Genomic DNA, 20,516 nt, shown 5'->3' on the forward strand with positions numbered 1-20,516 from the left:
CACAATTGCGTCACATCAAAGTATACAAACTACCATTAAAGTACAATAACTTTTAAGCAGACCAAAAAGTGCTAAAATGGAAAATAAATTGAATATAAAAAAGAAATTGTATAAATGAATAGCACAATCTAATAATAACATGAATTTTATTCAGGTTACTTAAAATATTAACGTTACTGGAATAATATTGTGATTTCATTATCTTTGAATAGGTACTACTTTAGATGACACTGACTTTGACAAATATCATTTATTATTTTGACATATTCATTGTGCATAATTCGTTCGTGCACATTTTGCAAAATATACATAATTTGCTGCATTTTGTTTGCATTTTAATAACATTATCTTGACGAATACCAAAAATAAAGCTTACATTTCTTTACCGGTGAAAAATATCTTGAATATTAGAAGAAAAGCACTAATACATATATTTGCAACTTAAACAATAATGAAATAAATATTTTGTATTGTCGAATATAGTCAAATCAAATCTTCTAATCCTTATAAAAATTACATAGTTACTTATTTGTGGTGACATATAGTTCTCGGAAATATAAATTAATTAAATTATAACATTATAACAAAATACCTTTTTTTTTTTTTACTTTTCACGTGAAAATCGAAATTACAAAATGAATGTTAATAGTTTATTATCGCCTCGTCTGATGGTGGGAGCCGCCATAGTAGGCCTTGTCGGTGCTGCTGGAGTCTTTATATATGAGCAAGTGTATGCCGAAAAGCGAAGAGCAATGCTTGGTAAGAAATTTCATTAATTTATTACATAACGGTAATAACTGCAGACTGCATTGAAATATTATCAAATATAATCCCGCTGATCGTTTATATTATCCAATAAATTAATTTATATAATTCACCTGAATCTATCCTATTCTGTTCAAGGTTATAAATGATAAAAAAACTTGGAACTAGAATTTGTTGATTTTCATACAAGACATATATATATATAATCACATACAACTACAAATAATTTATTGCTTGAAACATTTTATAAAATATGCAGTGCGTCAATACAATCTATGATAATTCGTTACATTACATTACGTTCATTACCAAGTCAAATATACTATAATAACTAGCAGTATAAAGGTCAAAACATCTTGAAGAACCTACTCGAAGTATATATTTATGATGAACAATGAACTCAACTCTAAATGATATTAGAGACTTCAGTATTTAAGTACCATTTACCCTTGACTTCCTCATTGGTCTAGTGACTATGTGTATGTGTGTTGAAAATTCTCAATATCAGCAGAATCTGGAAGTTGCAAGTGTGAACACTCCCGTGCCTCGGAAAGCACGTAAAGCTGGTCGTGTTGGATTGTAGTGCCATCCGATTATGTGAATTAGGGAATAGAGAGTGGCCCTGTGTTTGCACACATACTTGTGCTCTATAATATCTCCTATGCAGTTGGTTAATATCTCTTGAGATTGGCCGCCGTCGCCGAAATCGGTCTGGAGAACATTATTATTATGACCGTTTATCCTTAATCACACTTTCACAAAATCATATCAAGCAAAGAGTGAGTTGTATGTATAGAACCATCCAAATGAAGTAGCAGGTAAAAAATCCTTAGATATTAAGATATGTTTCCTCTTTTTTTATAACTGTTTTTTTTTGTGACACGACATCACTCCACTTAACTACTTATATATCAATAGCAGCAAAGTCGGACATCTGCATTTTTGTGAGTTCTTTTTTTACAAAAATAAGGTATATAATATTTTTAAATATTATTTATTATATTAAAAATATCATGTTATATATAATATCACCTTTAATTTTGTTTCCAAATTTTAAATAACTTTGCTGACAATCATAAGGAATTCCTCACAAATCCATATTAAATAACATAGATTACATACAATTGTATCATGTGAATTAAATTACAAAGTTGTTCATTTTTCTTCACTACACAGAGCGGTTGCTGTTGCTTTATTACATTTCTGTGCCTTTTTTCTGAAACAAAACTAGCCTATGTGACTTTCTGATCCATGAAATAAGCCAATCAGTCGGTACATTGCTATATAAAAAATTGATATATCAACAACTTCAATACCTACATATATAACATTAATAAGGATAATGTCCAATGCAAAAAAGTTATAATCAACAGCTTCGCCAGCAGGACCAAGGTTCAGTCGGTGCGTCACGGTAGGATGCGCAAGCGATCCCGTGACGCCCCTTCGACAAGACGGAGTGGGTACCGCTGGTTTTTTAGTGGGTATTCCGGCGCCTTCAGTGCCGGCGAGCCCCACATACCCCCCCACCTCATGTGGGGGAAACGCGTAAATGCGTTTTTCCAGCGATTAAAAAAAAAAAAGAAGCAGGACCAAGGTTATCACTTAAAAATATTCAGATAACAATGAGAAGAATATTAAATTACAATAAATTTGTGAAACAAAGACCAATATGTATTGTGACATAAGTACAAGGGATATTTTTTAGTAAGAATAAGATTAAGTGAAGTCAAACTGAATGTCACAATTGCTAGCTTCAATAAATAAATAAATTGAATATGTTATATTGAAATGATAATGGTTATAAATTTTATTTAAGTTGTTTTTTTTTTTTATAGAATAGGTAGGCCGACAAGCATATGGGCCACCTGATGGTAAATGGTCACCAACACCCATAGACATTGGCATTGTATGAAATGTTAACCATTGTTTACATCACCAATGCACCATCAACCTTGGACCTTGAACCAAGATGTTATGTCCCTTGTGCCTGTAATTACACTGGATCACTCACCTTTCAAACCGGAACAACAATACCAAGTATGGCTGTTTTGCAGTAGAATATCTGATGAGTGGGTGGTACCTACCCAAATCAGCATGCACAAAGCCCTACCACCAGTAAAATTTGTTATGCATTGTTATGGGAGTTTTCCATGATACCATGTATTTATAAAATTTAGCATTGTAAGGAATGATTAATATTCCTTACAATAAGTCTATGTGCCATGGGGACCTTTGACCGACCTACTTATTAAATAAAACTAAGAATAAATAAATATATTTCCATGGTTGAGGAGTGCAGAGGAGTAAATTACAAAAAAAAAAAAAATTAATTAGTGTGCTATTTTTCTATTTAAAAGTTTAATTAAAAAAAAAGGTGAAGTTACGAGAATTAATTTGATTTATGATTATAATAAAGTTCTCATATATATCACATATATATTAATTATACAATATAAATAATAAAATATGCTATATATACATACATAATATTACATAACATATCGCTACTTATAACAAAACAAAGTACACCAATGCATCTGTCTGCCTGTCTATCTGAACGCAATAATCTCCAAAACCACGAATGTATATTTCTATTATATAATTTGTGAGAAATTCTCTCGCTGACTGAATAGTATTTATAAATAACGTAGATTGTTTAAGTTACATAATAAAATAAAAGTTTGTGTTTGTAACATCACGATGTGAAATAGATTTCATATCAGCGACTCACAGACCGTTTAACGAAAACTAGTCCCGAACAAAGCCAGCGTAATTACAGTTTAAGCGCGAAATAGTTTTCGAAAATGAACGTTTTAAATTTTTTTATTCACATAAACTATATTATTCTAGGCTTAAACAGGATTTATCAATATATATTACAAATCAAAGTCCCCCGCTGCGTCTGTGTGTACGCGATAAATTCGAAAACTGCTGAACGGATTCTCATCCGTTTTCCACCAATGGATGGAATGCTTCATGAGGAAGGTTTAGGTGTATAATTCATTTAGTGTTTGTATCGTCTGGATACCCCCATCATCATTGTGCTTAAAAGATTAACAATCAACAAATAAAAAAGAAGCTTGTAACTTATTTGCATCTCATTTTGCTAGTGTTTATAATCCCCCACAAAATAATTTGCAATGTTTACTAACAACGTTTATTACACAATAATTATATTCTCGCGATATTCGCGAGAATATAAAAACACAGTAACACTGGGCTCTCATCGTTCACGAAAAAATGTGATGTTTCTTTTAGTATAAACTGTTAATTTGTTTAAAAATTTTATTAGTTACTACGTTTTGTTTCTGTTTTTGTTTTTTGTTCTTTATTTAAATATTTTTATTTTCTGTTTTTATTCTATTTTTGATTTGGTATATTTTGTAATTGTGTTTGAGGATGGTGTGTTCTCCTGTAATTGGTTGTGCACTCTTAGTTTTAAGTTAATGTAAAAAGTGATTTCAATATGTCTTATGTACAACTGTTGGTGATCCAAATAAATAAATAAATAGTGTATTTTAAATTGGTCGAAATATAAAATTATTGTTCAAGATGTCAGAAAAAATCATGCTAACGGGGAGCTTTACTATAAACTTACAAATATTTATTACAATATTAATGTTTAGTAGACTATACTACCCAAGCGAGGAAAGACGGGTAGTTAAGTAAGATAATGATTACAGTAGTAGTTTTGAAATGTCATACTGGACCAACAACCGTGGGAACTAAGATCATATTTCCCTGTGTGTGTGATTACACTCACCCATCAAACCAAAATGTTCTGGGTTAGAATTAATGAAGGTTGGTACCGACCCAGACAGGCTTGCACAAAGCTCTGCCACCAAGTTACTATGTTATAACTTTATAAGTAATGTATATTTAAAAGCAAAATAACACCGTATACGAACCAATGCAAATGCAATAGTTAAGGTTAGATGGAGTATCGGTTCTCGTTTTTTTATTTATTATATATTTTTTGGTGTACTAGCGATCTTTACATAAACAACACTAAAAAACATATAATATAAAATTAAAACTTGTACAGAGTAATACAAAATCATTTAAATGCTAACACAACTTGCTGGAAATAAATTGCTTTAAACACCTTTTTATCCTGTGAATTTCCCACTGCTGGGCTAAAGGCCTCCTCTCCCTTTTTGGAGAAAAAGGTTTGGAGCTTATTCCACCATGCTGCTCCAATGCGGGTTGGCGGAATACACATGTGGCTGAATTTCAGTGAATTTAGACACATGCAGGTTTCCTCACGATGTATTTCTTCATCGTCAAGCACGAGATGAATTATCAACACATTAAACACATGAAAATTCAGTGATGCTTGCCCGAGTTTGAACCCACGATAATCGATTAAGATTCACGCGTTCTAACCACTGGGCAATCTCGGCTTAAACTTAAAGTATCAGGCTTAAGAGAGCTTAAGTGATTTGTTTGCAGAAAGCTCGACTCAGCTTAACATGTTCGATTCCCATTTAACATGTTTATATGTTGTAGTTTTTTTAATATAGCTTATTGTGTGTAAGCTTTACAAGCGAAGGCTGTAAAATATAGCAGACACAAGAAAAAAATGTTTGAAAATATTAATCTCAAATTGTTTAAAAATTCCGTGTATAATTATAGAAATAAAATGTCTTCGTGACTTTAAATCGTAATATCTTATATTGCAGTGAGCGAAGTTGCAAGATTAGATCGGCAAGTGGCTTCCATGAGGACAGAGCTTGAGGCTCTTCGAGAGCTGCAGAAGGAGACGTGAGTCTAATTATATTTATATAATTTTTTATTGATAACACAAGATCATCAGAATTCGGCCAAAAAAAAAAACGGTTGAACAAACAGAAGACAAGAAGTTACGGAACTGCCTATTTATAAATATTTATTTGTGTTATCAATAAAAAAAATTGGGAAAAAGAAAGTGTTCTTTAATTTTTTCAATAATATGTATGGTCGAATAACGACCACTAAGCGAACACTATAATAAGCATATATATATATATATATATATAATATCACCCTTTTTTTTCTAACGCTAGAAAAACGCTTTACGCGTTTCCCCCACGGGAACAGTGGGGGGGTATGTGGGGCTCTACGTTGTCCGAGGCGCCGAGAGCGCCCCGAGCATCGGAATACCCACTAAAAAACCAGCGGTACCCTTTCCGTCTTAACGAGGAGCGCCACGGCATCGCTTTCGCATGCTACCGTGACGCTCTGATGGTCAATTTCACCCTCAGCTAAGCATATTGTTTATGTAAAAGTGTTTTACTTTATGGAGAAACCAACGATGTGTACTCTCTAGATCCTCAGTTTGAGTTAAGCCCTCGAAAACTTAGTTTATCTGCTTATCATATCTTTTGATATAAGTTTAATTTGTATGTTATAGACACTTGCGTCGCGCGCGTCCCAAGCCGCGGGTCAAGCGCGAGGCGGCGCCGGCGGGGGACGCTACGGACTCCGAGTACTTCACAGATTGCCAATCTTTAATAGGTTAATAACGCTTTAACTTTCAAATTCGAGCCACGATATTACTTGTATATTTTTAGTGTCGTTTTGTTATTTGTATAAAGATCTAACAATGATTTAAGGAGTCACTAATATTCCTCTTTCCACCAATTAAGCCTAAAGCTTGATCAAACCTGCGATTGCGAGAAATATTTTGAGGTTCCGTCAAGCTACTCCCGCATTGGAGCGGGGATATACGTCATTAAGTCGGCGAAGTTGTTTACGAGATTTTTGGGACATACTTAAAGTTGACATAAGTAGTTAAGTCGAATACTGTTGTATTATAAATAAATATATATTAATCAAGTTTGATGTTACCAGGCACAGATATCGACATGGACAGCGAGGAGTTCTACGACGTGCCGTCTGACGAGGAGGACACCCTCCGCGAGTCCTTACGGAACGGACACGTTTCAAAAGTTGACAATGAGGTAATATACTCGGTTTTTTATTTTATTATACAGGAAGGCAGACAGGAAAATAAGCATAACATATAACATAAGCTACTATGGTAAGTGGTCACCAACGTTCATAGACATGTAGAAGAATGTACTGGTGGTAGGGTTCTATGCTAGCCCGTCTGGGTAGGTACCACCCACTCATCAGATATTCTACAGCAAAATAGCAGTACTTGTTATTCTTGTGTTTTGGTTTGGAGGGTGAGTGAGTCAGTGTAATTACAGGCACAAGGGACATAACATCTTAGTTCCCAAGGTTGGTGGCGCATTGGCGATGTAAGCGATGGTTAACATTTCTAATAATGCCAATGTCTATGGGTGTTGGTGACCACTTACCATCAGGTGGCCCATATGATCGTCCGCCAACCTATACTTAAAAAAAATATTAACAACCGTAAGCATCGTAAATGCACCACCAATTTTGGAAACAAGATAATAATAATATCCTGGAATATTATTCACACACGGCCATCTGATCCCAAACTAAGCAGAGCTCGTACTATGGAAACCAGACAACTGATATACTATATATACTACTTTTCTTTTGTAAATACATACTTATATAGATAATTACCCCCTACTGCGCTCGCCAACACGCCTGCCCAGCGCGGCGAGTATGGGCAAACCCTCCTTAATGGCAGATGCGCCCAAAAAAAGGCCCCCAGTTACCGGCAAGCCCGCTAGGCCCGACCAAGGTAGCGGTCGCGGTATCGGCAGGGCAGGGGGTGCTGAGAATCACCGATTCACGGCAGGCTACCATATAAAACGACTTCACATGGCGACGTACAATGGACGCTCGTTGAGGCTGGACCATCAGCTCGCCGAATTAGAAGTAGAGTTAAGTCATATAAGCTGGCATATACTGGGGTTATCTGAAGTCCGAAGACAGGGGGAGGACACGATAACTCTAGAATCCGGTAACTTACTCTACTTCCGTGAAGGTGATAACCTCTCCCAGGGTGGTGTCGGTTTTCTAGTCAAAAAGGATCTCATTAGTAGCATTGTGGAAATCAGTAGTGTGTCGAACCGGGTAGCGTACCTTGTCCTAAAACTTTCCGACAGGTACTCCCTGAAGGTCGTACAGGTATATGCGCCAACTTCGACATACTCTGATGATGTGGTCGAAGCGATGTACGAGGACATCGCAAAGGCCCTCAACGACACCTCGAAGGCCCACTACAATGTTGTTATGGGAGACTTTAATGCTAAAGTGGGAGTACAAGATAGCGGTGAATCGAAAGTCGGACCTTACGGCTTGGGCTGCAGAAATCACAAGGGGCAAATGCTGTTAAACTTTCTCGAAGCGCAGGGGCTCTTTTTGATGAATTCTTTCTATCAAAAGAAGCCTCAGAGGAGGTGGACCTGGCGAAGCCCCGATAACGTGACAAGGAACGAGATAGACTATCATTTCGAATAAAAGGCACATTTTTAGAGATGTTTCAGTGGTCAACAGGTTTAATATCGGAATCACCGCTTCACCGCTTGGTTCGAGGCACTCTAAATATCGACTTAAAAGCCGAAAGATCGAGAATGATGAGGTCTACACTCCGACCTACCATGCTCCAAGCTGCTCAAGGCTCCGAAAAGTTCCAAATGGAACTTCAAAATCAATTCACCGCGTTGGAAACCATAAGCAGCATTGATGAGAGAACCGACACGCTTGTCAAAATACTGCAAAACACATCCCGCAAGTGTTTTCCGCCACAGAGAAGAGACAACTCACCAAAACTCTCTGCTGAAACTCTCGAGCTCATGAGAAAACGACGAGAACTACCATCGTTTTCGTCAGATAAGGCCTTAAATCGAACAATAAAAACGCTGACGCGACGCGATCTCCGACGCTCCAATACCCGTGCCATCAAGGCTGCGATTGAGCAAAATCGGGGATCGAAAGTGTTCGCTCGCAAGTTTGGGAGGCCGCGTCTGACAAAACTTAAAACTGAAAATGGTGTGGTCGTTACCTCTAGGCCTGAGATTGTCGGAGAAGTAGAGAGGTTTTATGGGCAGTTGTTCTCTTCAAGATCGGATAAACCCGTGGGAATCAGTATTGATGACCAGCGCGCCCCTCTTACGCGCCATTACTCCGAGGAGCTCCCGGTCGTTGACCAAGGCGAGATTAGGGCGGCTCTAGAACAGCTTAAAAACAACAAAGCTCCGGGAGATGACGGAATTACAACAGAGTTGCTTAAGGCAGGCGGGGCTCCGGTCCTGAAAGAGCTAGCAAGCCTCTTTAATTCCGTCATCCAACATGGCAAGAGCCCGGAAACGTGGAGCGGGAGTGAGGTGGTACTGTTTTTCAAAAAAGGTGATTAAACCCTCTTGAAAAACTACAGACCAATCTCCCTCCTGAGTCACGTGTATAAGCTGTTCTCAAGAGTCGTCACGAACCGTCTCGCCAGACGACTTGACGAGTTCCAGCCCCCAGAGCAAGCCGGCTTTCGATCAGGCTACAGCACCGTGGACCGCATCCATACTGTTCGGCAGATTGTGCAGAAGACCGAAGAATACAATCAGCCGCTGTGTATGGCATTTGTGTACTACGAGAAAGCCTTCGACTCCATCGAAACCTGGGCAGTGCTCGACTCATTGCAGAGATGTCATATCGATTGGAGATATATCGAGGTACTGAGATGTCTGTACAACGCCGCTACAATGACTGTCCACATCCAGGACTGTAAGACGAAAGCGATCCAACTGCGCAGAGGGGTGAGGCAGAGGGATGTAATATCCCCGAAACTGTTTTTCAACGCGTTGGAAAACGTTTTCAAGACGCTGGATTGGACTGGGTTTGGAGTCAATGTAAACGGCGAGTACATCTCACACCTTCGATTTGCCGACGATATCGTCATCATAGCACAGTCGCTGGAACAACTCACCGAAATGCTGCGTAGCCTAGGCGAGTCTTCCCGGTGTGACGGTCTCGGTATAAACTTGGACAAGACCAAGGTCATGTTCAATAGGCATGTCGTGCCGGGACCGATATACGTCGAGGGGAAACCTCTCGAAGTTGTTAGTGAATATACCTACCTAGGACAGATAATACAAGTCGGTAGGAACAACTTCGAGAAGGAAGCCGATCGAACAATTCCCTTGGGATGGGCAGCATTTGGCAACCTTCTTCAAGTCCTCCAGTCGTCTATACCGCAATGTTTAGAGACGAAAGTCTTCCACCAATGCGTCTTACCTGCCATGACATACGGCGCCGAAACGTGGACACGTGGACGTGGACTAGTCAACAAATTCAAAGTCGCTCAGCGTGCTATGGAGCGAGCTATCCTCGGAGTATCCGGAAAAGAACCGGAGTCACCGACATAGCTTGCAAAATTAGCAGGCTGAAGTGGCAGTGGGCTGGTCACGTATGTCGTAGGACCGATGGCCGTTGGAGCAGACGAGTCCTAGAGTGGAGACCGCGAATCGGCAAGTGCAGCGTAGGGCGCCCTCCACCAACTGGATTCGGAAGGCGGAGGACAGGGAGCTTTGGCGCACCTTGGGAGAGGTCTATGTTCAGCAGTGGACAACGATTGGCTGTTGATTGATTGATTGATAGATAATTACACCCAGACTCAGGACGAACAGGCGTGTTCATGCACACAAATGTCTGTATCAAATGTAAATGGAATCGAACCCACAACCTTCTGCGTGAAAGTCAAGTATCTACCAGCCACGCCAACCGGCTCGTCAAATATCCTATGCTATGTCCCTTTTGCCTGTTGTTACACTTTATCACTCAAAAACTCAGCTTCCAAATACAATATATTCAAATAGATATTTATTTATTTATTTGTAATATCACAAATACAACATACATATAAACCAAATTTATTTATAAAACATTAATAGTATATCTAATGTGTATCTATACTATCAATTACAAATGTACACAGTATTTCCAGGTTCAATCTAATCAAATTCAAATTAAAAGCAAACAAAAAATCATCAGTAATTTTTAAAAATGTCAAAATTAAATAATAAATAATGTCATTATTATAATAAAAAAAAATCAATCAGCGAAATCATAATTAAAATTATTAAAAGATATACATGTTGGATACTATAATAGTTTTGTTTTGTATTCACTTCTATGTGTGTGTCTTGTGAACGTTTCATGTTCGCACGTTTTGTTCGCACGTATCACGTTCACACGTGCTTTACTTAGTGATAGGGCATTGTGCATTGTCTGGGCACTGGTCACTTATATTTGTTAATTGATTCCAGAAAACAACAATAACTGACGATTCAAACACTTCGAAGGACAGCACGTAGCTCAATTATTAAAAATTATAGGTATGTTTTTTTTTTTATTAACGAGTCCTGAATTTATTTTTTATAAAAAATACAATAGTGTTTAATCTATACAATTACCTATACTAATTTAAAAAATATTTAAGAATATCACTTGCGATTTAAAACATGGCGCCGCTTACGCAAAATTAAGCACCACTGAATTTTCATGTGCTTAATTTGTGATTATAATTCATATCGTGCTTGACGGTGAAGGAAAACATCGTGAGGAAACCTGCATATGTCTTATTTCACTGAAATTCCGCTACATGTGTATTCCAACAACTCGCATTGGAGCAGCATGGTGGAATAAGCTCGAAACCTTCTCCTCAAAAGGGAGAGGAGGCCTTAGCCCAGCAGTGGGACATTCACAAGCTGTTACTGTTTTTTTAATTTATAATTTATCACGAGGACAAACTGCCATACAGCAGTAATGCATTCTCTCAGTGGCCGGTCTTTAAGTATATTTACTTAAATATAACAAAACTTTAATAAAGTCCTTTTTTTAATATTTACAGGTATAATAGACAAGACTTAATATGGTGTTAGCCGGGATGGGTATAGATGTAAAGTTCTGGATCAAAACTATCACATTATTCGCGTAATGGATTCTATAATAAAACATAATCTCTACTTACACAATACTTTAATGTCCAAATATCTCGTAGTTAATAGTCTGTTATTGACGGTATGTAAAATTATGAGCCAGAATAAATGTGAACCATTTAATATGAGCCATAAATTATGATAGGGAATTCGATTATTTTTGTATGTTAATAATATTATATATAATTTGAGTGAGTTTTTGGTCTAATGCTAACAGTGACCAAGCTATATGTATGTATATATGTCTTAAGGGGATAGATGTGTAAAATGGTGCGAGAACTAGGTTTATATAATGGCGTTTTGTTTATAAGATGTCCTTTTGATTTTCAACATATTAAATAAAACTAGTAATTTCCATTGAAAGCTCTGCTACAGAATATCCAATCATATACTCAAGTATATAAGTATCATAATCATTATATATTTTAATGGAATTAGCTAATTAGTAATGCATGCGTTGCAATGCATCTTTAAAAATTGTGAGCATTTATCTGTTACACGTAGCGCCATCTATTGTCCATTAATGTCACCATAACAGAGATTTCAAGTAAAAACTACTGTAGAATATTTCAGCTCAATTGTTTGGTATGAGTGTATATGGGAAGAACAAAGAAGCGTTAATCATTACTAATAATGAAGGCGAAAGTGAGTTTGTTTGTTTGTTTGTTACGCTTTCAAATCTTAACTTCCCTCCCCCATACAACTCACAACGGACAATTATATATAGTAACTATGCGTGTCATTCCAAATAGGATATTGATTTAATTTATATAATGTATGATTATGGCTTTATAAACGTTGTTGAGTGGTTTAGTTAAATACTTTTCTCTCATTCTATCATCACTGATGTGACATTCGAAAGAACGAGACAGAGCATTGTTTAACTAATCACCTTTGCAACATTTATAGATAAAACCGTTATTATGTTTAATCATTATTTTATTAATTGATATCAATAATTCAAAAATGGACTTATGTATTTCAATATTATATAAAATGTTTATGATATATAACTGATAATTAAATTTAATGTATACTTGATGCTATATATAATAATATAAATGCGAAAGCGTGTTCGTTTGTTATGTTTTCATGCCTTAATACTTTCACTGTCAAGCTCATTTAATATAACTACTCCGTATGCCGCAAACATTTTTACGAACGGTCGGAACGGTCGTCGGATGCCATTTTGTCCGTAACCGGGTTCACGTTCACCAGCGACGGGTGTATTTATTCTACTAAGTAATTATGACAAAAGAGTTTAATAAAATATTAACTATATTGTCATTTAACTATTTAATTCGAAATGGTGGTCAATAAATTAATATTTAAATAAAATATTTTTTCTGATAAGTTAGTTACTCAAAAAAAAATTATCAATTTAACATTGCATGGTATAATTTTCATTTTTTTTTTTTTCATTTTTGTCCGATGTATTCGTATCTATGTACAATTGATGTTTTTATTTTTATTTCAAAATTCCATTCATATTGATGGTTTACCAACCCTATCGTCGCATCTGTAGAAATGTATAGTTACGTTTCGAAATCGAGTCGTGAGGCATACGGACGAAACACCTTTGTACGGATACGGGCAGTGAAAGTGTTAACTACATAACATATCGCTGTGAAAATAATGCATACACGTTGTCAGACGTACAGAAAAGGACAGAGTACCTAACACTGCTCCCCCCCCCCCCTAAGACGAATCCGTGGAAGTAAACTAGTATATATATTTCCGAAAATAAAAATATGCACTGAATTTCCCACCAATACATAAGTCATTAGTTTTATAGTTACAATTATATAAATAATGAAATGTATTTAAAATTATATTTTTATATGTTCGTCTTTTTGTTTCGACGTAGTCTCGAATTGTCTCGAAGATTTGATATTAGATTTTTTTTTTGTTTATTTTACAATTATAAATCAATATTATTATAAAATGACGATATAATGTTATATAAAATAATAATAGATAATGTTGATTTTTGATCTTCGATTGAAACAATAATAATTTCATTTACAAAACATAATATTTTTTTTATTTACTATGCTGGTACTATTCATTAAAAGGGGTAACATATATATATTGTAAAAAAATTATGTACTATAATATAGATTCGAAATATTTTGCCGTTTTTTTTTTCTTTTTGTGTGTATATTTATTTATGTATGTATATATGTGGTTGCTAGTGCAATGACTAGCTTATATATTAAATCCTAGGTCCTCGATTGAAATTCCAGGTTGGGCCAATAATTGATTTTACTCTCAAACAATCTCAGTAGCAGGTTTGAGTAAAAAACTTTGCAATGTTTTCCCATCGGCTTACCATAATTATTTTCAATCGGTCAAGTCTTTTTATAGTTTGATCACTAAGCAGACCTTGTACCTTGCGACGAACTACACAACTCGCGTTGATGACGTATAAACGCTGCGATAGCGAATATGCTATCGGTACTGGGCAGACGCGGGGGAGCGGGAAGGGATATCCAGCGAGTTGTATAGTTAAGTCATAATAATATATACGTTTTCTTATATTGTCTATGCGCTTGCAATTAGTATCTTTTCACCGTAAAGTTTTGCTGTATGGAGGTTCAAATAAGAAGGTATTGGGTACCATTGTAGGAACTAATTAATTTTATTACGCAACTTTAAATAGCAAGCCGGTAGGCAATCTGGGTGACGTGGAGTAATGCCCATTAAATCACATGCGATGGCCATCTGCACGGATCAAACACAGCCAGGAGATCAACACAGAAGCACACACAGGCATCGCACCCAATGTCACTACATAGTCGAATCTAAGGATTATCTTTTAATTTAAAAATATATGAAGTGTCACAAAATATATAATCAGATATTAAAATATATAAAAAAATTTCGTATCTTTTTTATTAAAATGCGCTATATATATTATACAGGTATTTAAAAATTCTAGTGGAGAAATAAAAATGCCTTAATAATGTTCGAGTAGAGTTTTTTTATGAAAAATTTAGTAAATAAAATTGTAGAATTTGTAACAGAATAAATTTTTTAAGTTTGAAAATTGAAATTTGAAGTTAATTTATATTGTAATTAATATAATGGGCGTATTTTTATTTTAGTTAAATAAATATTATCCTGTACTTTTGTTATTAAATAAATTTATGACGCTCAAAATGTTATTATAATATTGTATTAAATCTAAATAAAATTTCTGAGAAATACCTTCAAACTAGCATTTTAATTTATTATATAAGTATACATATATACTTTAATTTTACTTCCACAGTTTATATATATTTATAGGAGTGAAGTAAAATAATAATTAAAAAGAAGTAATTAATCACAAAAATCGGTATTTAACGATATTATATCAATACACAAAAGGAAAAATAAAAATTAGCTAATTGTTTGCATAAAATTATTTATAGATTATATTACGCTGACAGATAACAATTACCCGCCTAAAAGAGTATTTAATACAAAACAAAAGAAGCCCGTGACAGTTACGATGTGTATGCTGCCAGTGCTATTGTCCGTAGATATTTGTTAACAATTTAATATAATATAACATTTTCGCCGAAATTTAAATAATAATTATATTTTCTAATACAATTTTTCCAGAAACCGGGTGTTATTTAAATTTATTAATTATCTTTGCTAATTCTCTGCCTTGTGACGCACTTCCCTCGTCATTCTTAAAGCCTCAATGAAGTGCATAGTCACGAGTGTTCCGTATTTACTAAACGCTCATTGGTCGCATATTACGTAATCAGCCGCCATCGACCAATGATTTTAGAAGTCAAGTTAATTTGATTTCATTACACAGCATATAAATAAAGAGTCAAGATGGTTTAGTGGAAAGAGCACAGGTTTTTAAACTGATGTGTGTTCAAGTCCCAATTGTTATTGATCTTTTCTTGCTTACAGATTTGCATTCTTTCCATACTTGCTGAAGCTAAAACTTGCTGATAAAACGAACACATGTCTATTATAATTCTATTACGTGTCTATTTTTTTTTAAATTATATAAGCCTTTGCACTTGCATCAGGTAAAAAGAATTCTATCACCGGTTTGGAAGAACACCTCGGACCTAAGAAGAATCTGCGTAAGAAAATCTGCGGGGCTTTTTTAAATCTAAAATGTATTTTTAAGAATACTCAAATATCTTCCGATTTGATTTCACTCCCCAGTTTAACTACAGGCACAAGGGACATAACATCTTAGTTTCCAATTCTCTCTTCGACGGTTTTAGGGATGTTTAATATTTCTTACAGCGCTAATGTCTATTTACAGTTACCACTTACCATCAGGTGGCTCATTTATTTAGCATTTAATTGACATTGACAGGTGGTAAATAAAAAACAAATTTATATTTTTTTACAATATTTATTAAGGACCAAATAATACATATCGGCTAACTTGTACTGTACGTATAAAAAGTTTCATTTAAACAACGAATTTCTTTATCATCGATTTAAAATACATAAAATATTTATTTACAACTGATCCACTTCCTTCTGTTTAACAATTTATAGTAATATATTTTCTCAAAAAAAAAAAAAGTTAATTTCTAAAAAATATGGTATTCATGTATGTAGGTCGAAAATTTTAGACCAAATATTTGAAGCTATTTAAATATTTATAATGTTTCATCATGTATATGTCATAATAGAGAAACGATTTATAAATGGCGCCGATCTCACGCTATTTCACTCGAACACTATTCGCGTCTCTGTTGCACCTATTACGGTTAGAAAAACAACCCAAATATTTTAATGAAGTTGGATAGCTTACTTTTTGTATTTCAAGTGCGATAATTAGTATCGTCATTGTTTATAATGATTTATAGGATTTGATAATGAGAATAATTTTTAACAAAAGCTTATCTAATAATCGCCTAGGAGAAATCAAACACCACTTAAAACAAAGACCTGTGATAATGAGACTTTTTTTTGAATGAGTGTATGCTGTTGGCCCTCCTGGCCTTTACAGCGTCATTGGGCGTTGGGGCGAATACTAGACTCCTGAAATTTGAACCGTCTCGGGCTACGAGATCGCACTTCGGCTCAGGACGTAATCGGTGGGATGGTGGGAAACGAAGCACTGTACTTAAAGTCACGAGCGGTGTCGTGACGTCACTACACGTTTCCGCCGGCGAAAACAGGGTAAATATGTGGTGTGTTCTAATTAGCTAATTCCATTAAAATATATAATGATTATGATATTTATATACTTGAATATATGATTGGATATTCTGTAGCAGAGCTTTCAATGGAAATTACTAGTTTTATTTAATAATATGTTGAAAATCAAAAGGACATCTTGTAAACAAAACGCTATACATATAGCTTGGTCACTGTTAGCATTAGACCAAAAACTCACTCAAATTATATATAATATTATTAACATACAAAAATAATCGAATTCCCTATCATAATTTATGGCTCATATTAAATAGTTCACATTTATTCTGGCTCATAATTTTACATACCGTCAATAACAGACTATTAACTACGAGATATTTGGACATTAAAGTATGGAGAGAGATTATGTTTTATTATAGAATCCATTACGCGAATAATGTGATAGTTTTGATCCAGAACTTTACATCTATACCCATCCCGGCTAACACCATATTAAGTCTTGTCTATTATACCTGTAAATATTAAAAAAAGGACTTTATTAAAGTTTTGTTATATTTAAGTAAATATACTTAAAGACCGGCCACTGAGAGAATGCATTACTGCTGTATGGCAGTTTGTCCTCGTGATAAATTATAAATTAAAAAAACAGTAACAGCTTGTGAATGTCCCACTGCTGGGCTAAGGCCTCCTCTCCCTTTTGAGGAGAAGGTTTCGAGCTTATTCCACCACGCTGCTCCAATGCGAGTTGTTGGAATACACATGTAGCGGAATTTCAGTGAAATAAGACATATGCAGGTTTCCTCACGATGTTTTCCTTCACCGCCAAGCACGATATGAATTATAATCACAAATTAAGCACATGAAAATTCAGTGGTGCTTACTTTTGCGTAAGCGGCGCCATGTTTTAAATCGCAAGTGATATTCTTAGATATTTTTTAAATTATTATAGGTAATCGAATAGATTAAGCACTATTGTATTTTTCATAAAAAATAATTTCAGGACTCGTTAATAAAAAAACATACATATAATTTTTAACAATTGAGCTACGTGCTGTCCTTCGAAGTTTTTGAATCGTCAGTTATTGTTGTTTTCTGGAATCAATTAACAAATATAAGTGACATTATGTAGTATTGCTGTTTTGCGGTAGAATATCTGATGAGTGGGTGGTACCTACCCAGACGGGCTTGCACAGAACCCTACCACCAGTACATTCTTCTACATGTCTATGAATGTTGGTGACCACTTACCATTAGTACCATTTCCTGTATAATAAAAAAAGAAAACCGAGTATATTACCTCATTGTCAACTTTTGCAACGTGTCCGTTCCGTAAGGACTCGCGGAGGGTGTCCTCCTCGTCAGACGGCACGTCGTAGAACTCCTCGCTGTCCATGTCGATATCTGTGCCTGGTAACATCAAACTTGATTAATATATATTTATTTATAATACAACAGTATTCGACTTAACTACTTATGTCAACTTTAAGTATGTCCCAAAAATCTCGTAAACAACTTCGCCGACTTAATGACGTATATCCCCGCTCCAATGCGGGAGTAGCTTGACGGAACCTCAAAATATTTCTCGCAATCGCAGGTTTGATCAAGCTTTAGGCTTAATTGGTGGAAAGAGGAATATTAGTGACTCCTTAAATCATTGTTGGATCTTTATACAAATAACAAAACGACACTAAAAATGTACAAGTAATATCGTGGCTCGGATTTGAAAGTTAAAGCGTTATCAACCTATTAAAGATTGGCAATCTGTGAAGTGCTCGGAGTCCGTAGCGTCCCCCGCCGGCGCCGCCTCGCGCTTTACCCGCGGCTTAGGACGCGCGCGACGCAAGTGTCTATAACATACAAATTAAACTTATATCAAAAGATACGATAAGCATTATCTGCTTAACTAAGTTTTTGAGGGGTTAACTCAAATTGGGGATTTCCAGAGCGTACACATCGTTGGTTTCTCCATAAAGTAAAACACTTTTGCATAAACAATATGCTTAGCTGAGGGTGAAATTGACTATCAGAGCGTCACGGTAGCATGCGAAAGCGATCCCGTGGCGCTCCTCGTTAAGACGGAAAGGGTACCGCTGGTTTTTTAGTGGGTATTCCGATGCTCGGGGCGCTCTCGGCGCCTCGGACATACCCCCCCCCCCACTGTTCCCGTGAGGGAAACGCGTTAAACGTTTTTTTAGCGTTAGAAAACAAAGGGTGATATTGACTTATTATAGTGTTCGCTTAGTGGTCGTTATTCGACCATACATATTATTGAAAAATTTAAAGAACACTTTCTTATTCCCATTTTTTTTTATTGATAACACATAAATATTTATAAATAGGCAGTTCCGTAACTTCATGTCTTCTGTTTGTTCAACCGATTTTTTTTGGCCGAATTCTGACGATCTTGTGTTATCAATAAAAATATATATATACAGTACAGTACAGTAACAGCCTGTTAATGTCCCACTGCTGGGCTAAGGCCTCCTCTCCCTTTTGAGGAGAAGGTTTGGAGCTTATTCCAGCACGCTGCTCCAATGCGGGTTGGCAGAATACACATGTGGCAGAATTTCAATGAAATTAGACACATGCAGGTTTCCTCACGATGTTTTCCTTCACCGTTAAGCACGAGATGAATTATAAACACAAATTAAGCACATGAAAATTCAGTGGTGCTTGCCCGGGTTTGAACCCACGATCATCTGTTAAGATGCACGCGTTCTAACCACTAGGCCATATCGGTTTCTATCGTATATCGTAGCTGTCACGGAAAACTTTTGTTTATTCAACTTGTTGCGTTCAGTTACTGTGGCATTTGTTATTTTTAACGCAGAATTAACTAATTTGAATTGTTTGTTACATGTCTTGATGAAATGTCCTTAAGTTCGTTATTTTGTGATTATTTACTTCTACCTCATCTCATCATCATTTGACCTCATCACCCGAATTAAAACCAATATTGACAAAAAAAATATAGTATTAGATGTTTTTATTGATCTCAGAAAAGCATTCGATACAGTGAGCCATGACATACTACTGCAGAAATTATCTAATATAGGCGTAACTGGAAAGGCCCTTGAGGTGTGAAAATCTTACTTAAATAATCGTCACCAAATTGTGAAAATAAATGACAAACAAAGTAGTCCAAGACCCATTCTGTACGGCGTACCTCAAGGTTCCATTTTGGGACCTCTACTATTCCTAATATATATCAACGATATACAAGATATTGGATTAAAAGGAGATTTGGCTCTCTACGCCGACGACTCTAGTCTTTTCTATTATGGTTCCTCTATTACTGACATTATCAACGACGTTCAGGACGACCTACAACTTCTTGATATATTTAAACGTAATTTGCTGACTATTAATATAGAAAAAACAAATTATGTAATATTTACTGCAAAAAAACAAGAAGATAAAAGCCTACACTGAACCTACTATTAATTCCGAACAAATAAATAAAAAGACGTCGGAAAAATATCTTGGTTTGATATTCGACAATAAGCTGACATGGGAACCGCACATCCAAAAAATCATATCAAAATTATCATCGTTGACCGGAGCTCTTCGTGGTGTAGCGCGATGTTTACCGCGAAAAGTAAAATATCTGATATATAACTCATTGGTGAAACCACATATCGATTACTTAATTGAGATCTGGGGGACTGCGGCGAAAGTACACCTTAAGAAAATACAAACCGCTCAAAATAAATTAATTAAAGTGTTGTTTAACTACAACTTCCTAACATCATCTGAAAAAAT

At 35.6% G+C, this 20,516-nt stretch overlaps 1 protein-coding gene and 1 long non-coding RNA gene across 2 annotated transcripts in view; both read left to right on the forward strand.

Moving 5' to 3' along the window:
• Window positions 1-16,874, forward strand: part of LOC126778956 (uncharacterized) — a 76,924-nt gene extending 60,050 nt beyond the window's left edge. The window contains exon 2 of the long non-coding RNA XR_007670259.1: window positions 16,283-16,874. This is a non-coding gene — a long non-coding RNA (uncharacterized LOC126778956). The remainder of the gene's footprint in view (window positions 1-16,282) is intronic.
• Window positions 284-13,800, forward strand: LOC126778932 (uncharacterized). The gene is made up of 6 exons (XM_050502687.1): window positions 284-759; window positions 5,448-5,529; window positions 6,158-6,261; window positions 6,598-6,707; window positions 10,950-11,018; window positions 11,534-13,800. Exons 1-5 carry the CDS (start codon window positions 636-638, stop codon window positions 10,995-10,997), a joined length of 468 nt encoding a protein of 155 aa, XP_050358644.1. The 5' UTR covers window positions 284-635; the 3' UTR covers window positions 10,998-11,018; window positions 11,534-13,800.
• Window positions 16,875-20,516: the final 3,642 nt, after the last annotated feature.

Source organism: Nymphalis io, chromosome 27 (assembly GCF_905147045.1).
Source record: "Nymphalis io chromosome 27, ilAglIoxx1.1, whole genome shotgun sequence".
NCBI lineage: Eukaryota > Metazoa > Arthropoda > Insecta > Lepidoptera > Nymphalidae > Nymphalis > Nymphalis io.

Excerpts from the sequence above, each read along its gene's own strand:
- LOC126778932 (XM_050502687.1), top strand. The coding sequence starts at position 636 with ATGAATGTTAATAGTTTATTATCGCCTCGTCTGATGGTGGGAGCCGCC. Across the intron at positions 760-5,447 it reads AAAGCGAAGAGCAATGCTTG|TGAGCGAAGTTGCAAGATTA; the intron begins GTAAGAAATTTC and ends CTTATATTGCAG. Across the intron at positions 6,262-6,597 it reads AGATTGCCAATCTTTAATAG|GCACAGATATCGACATGGAC; the intron begins GTTAATAACGCT and ends TGATGTTACCAG.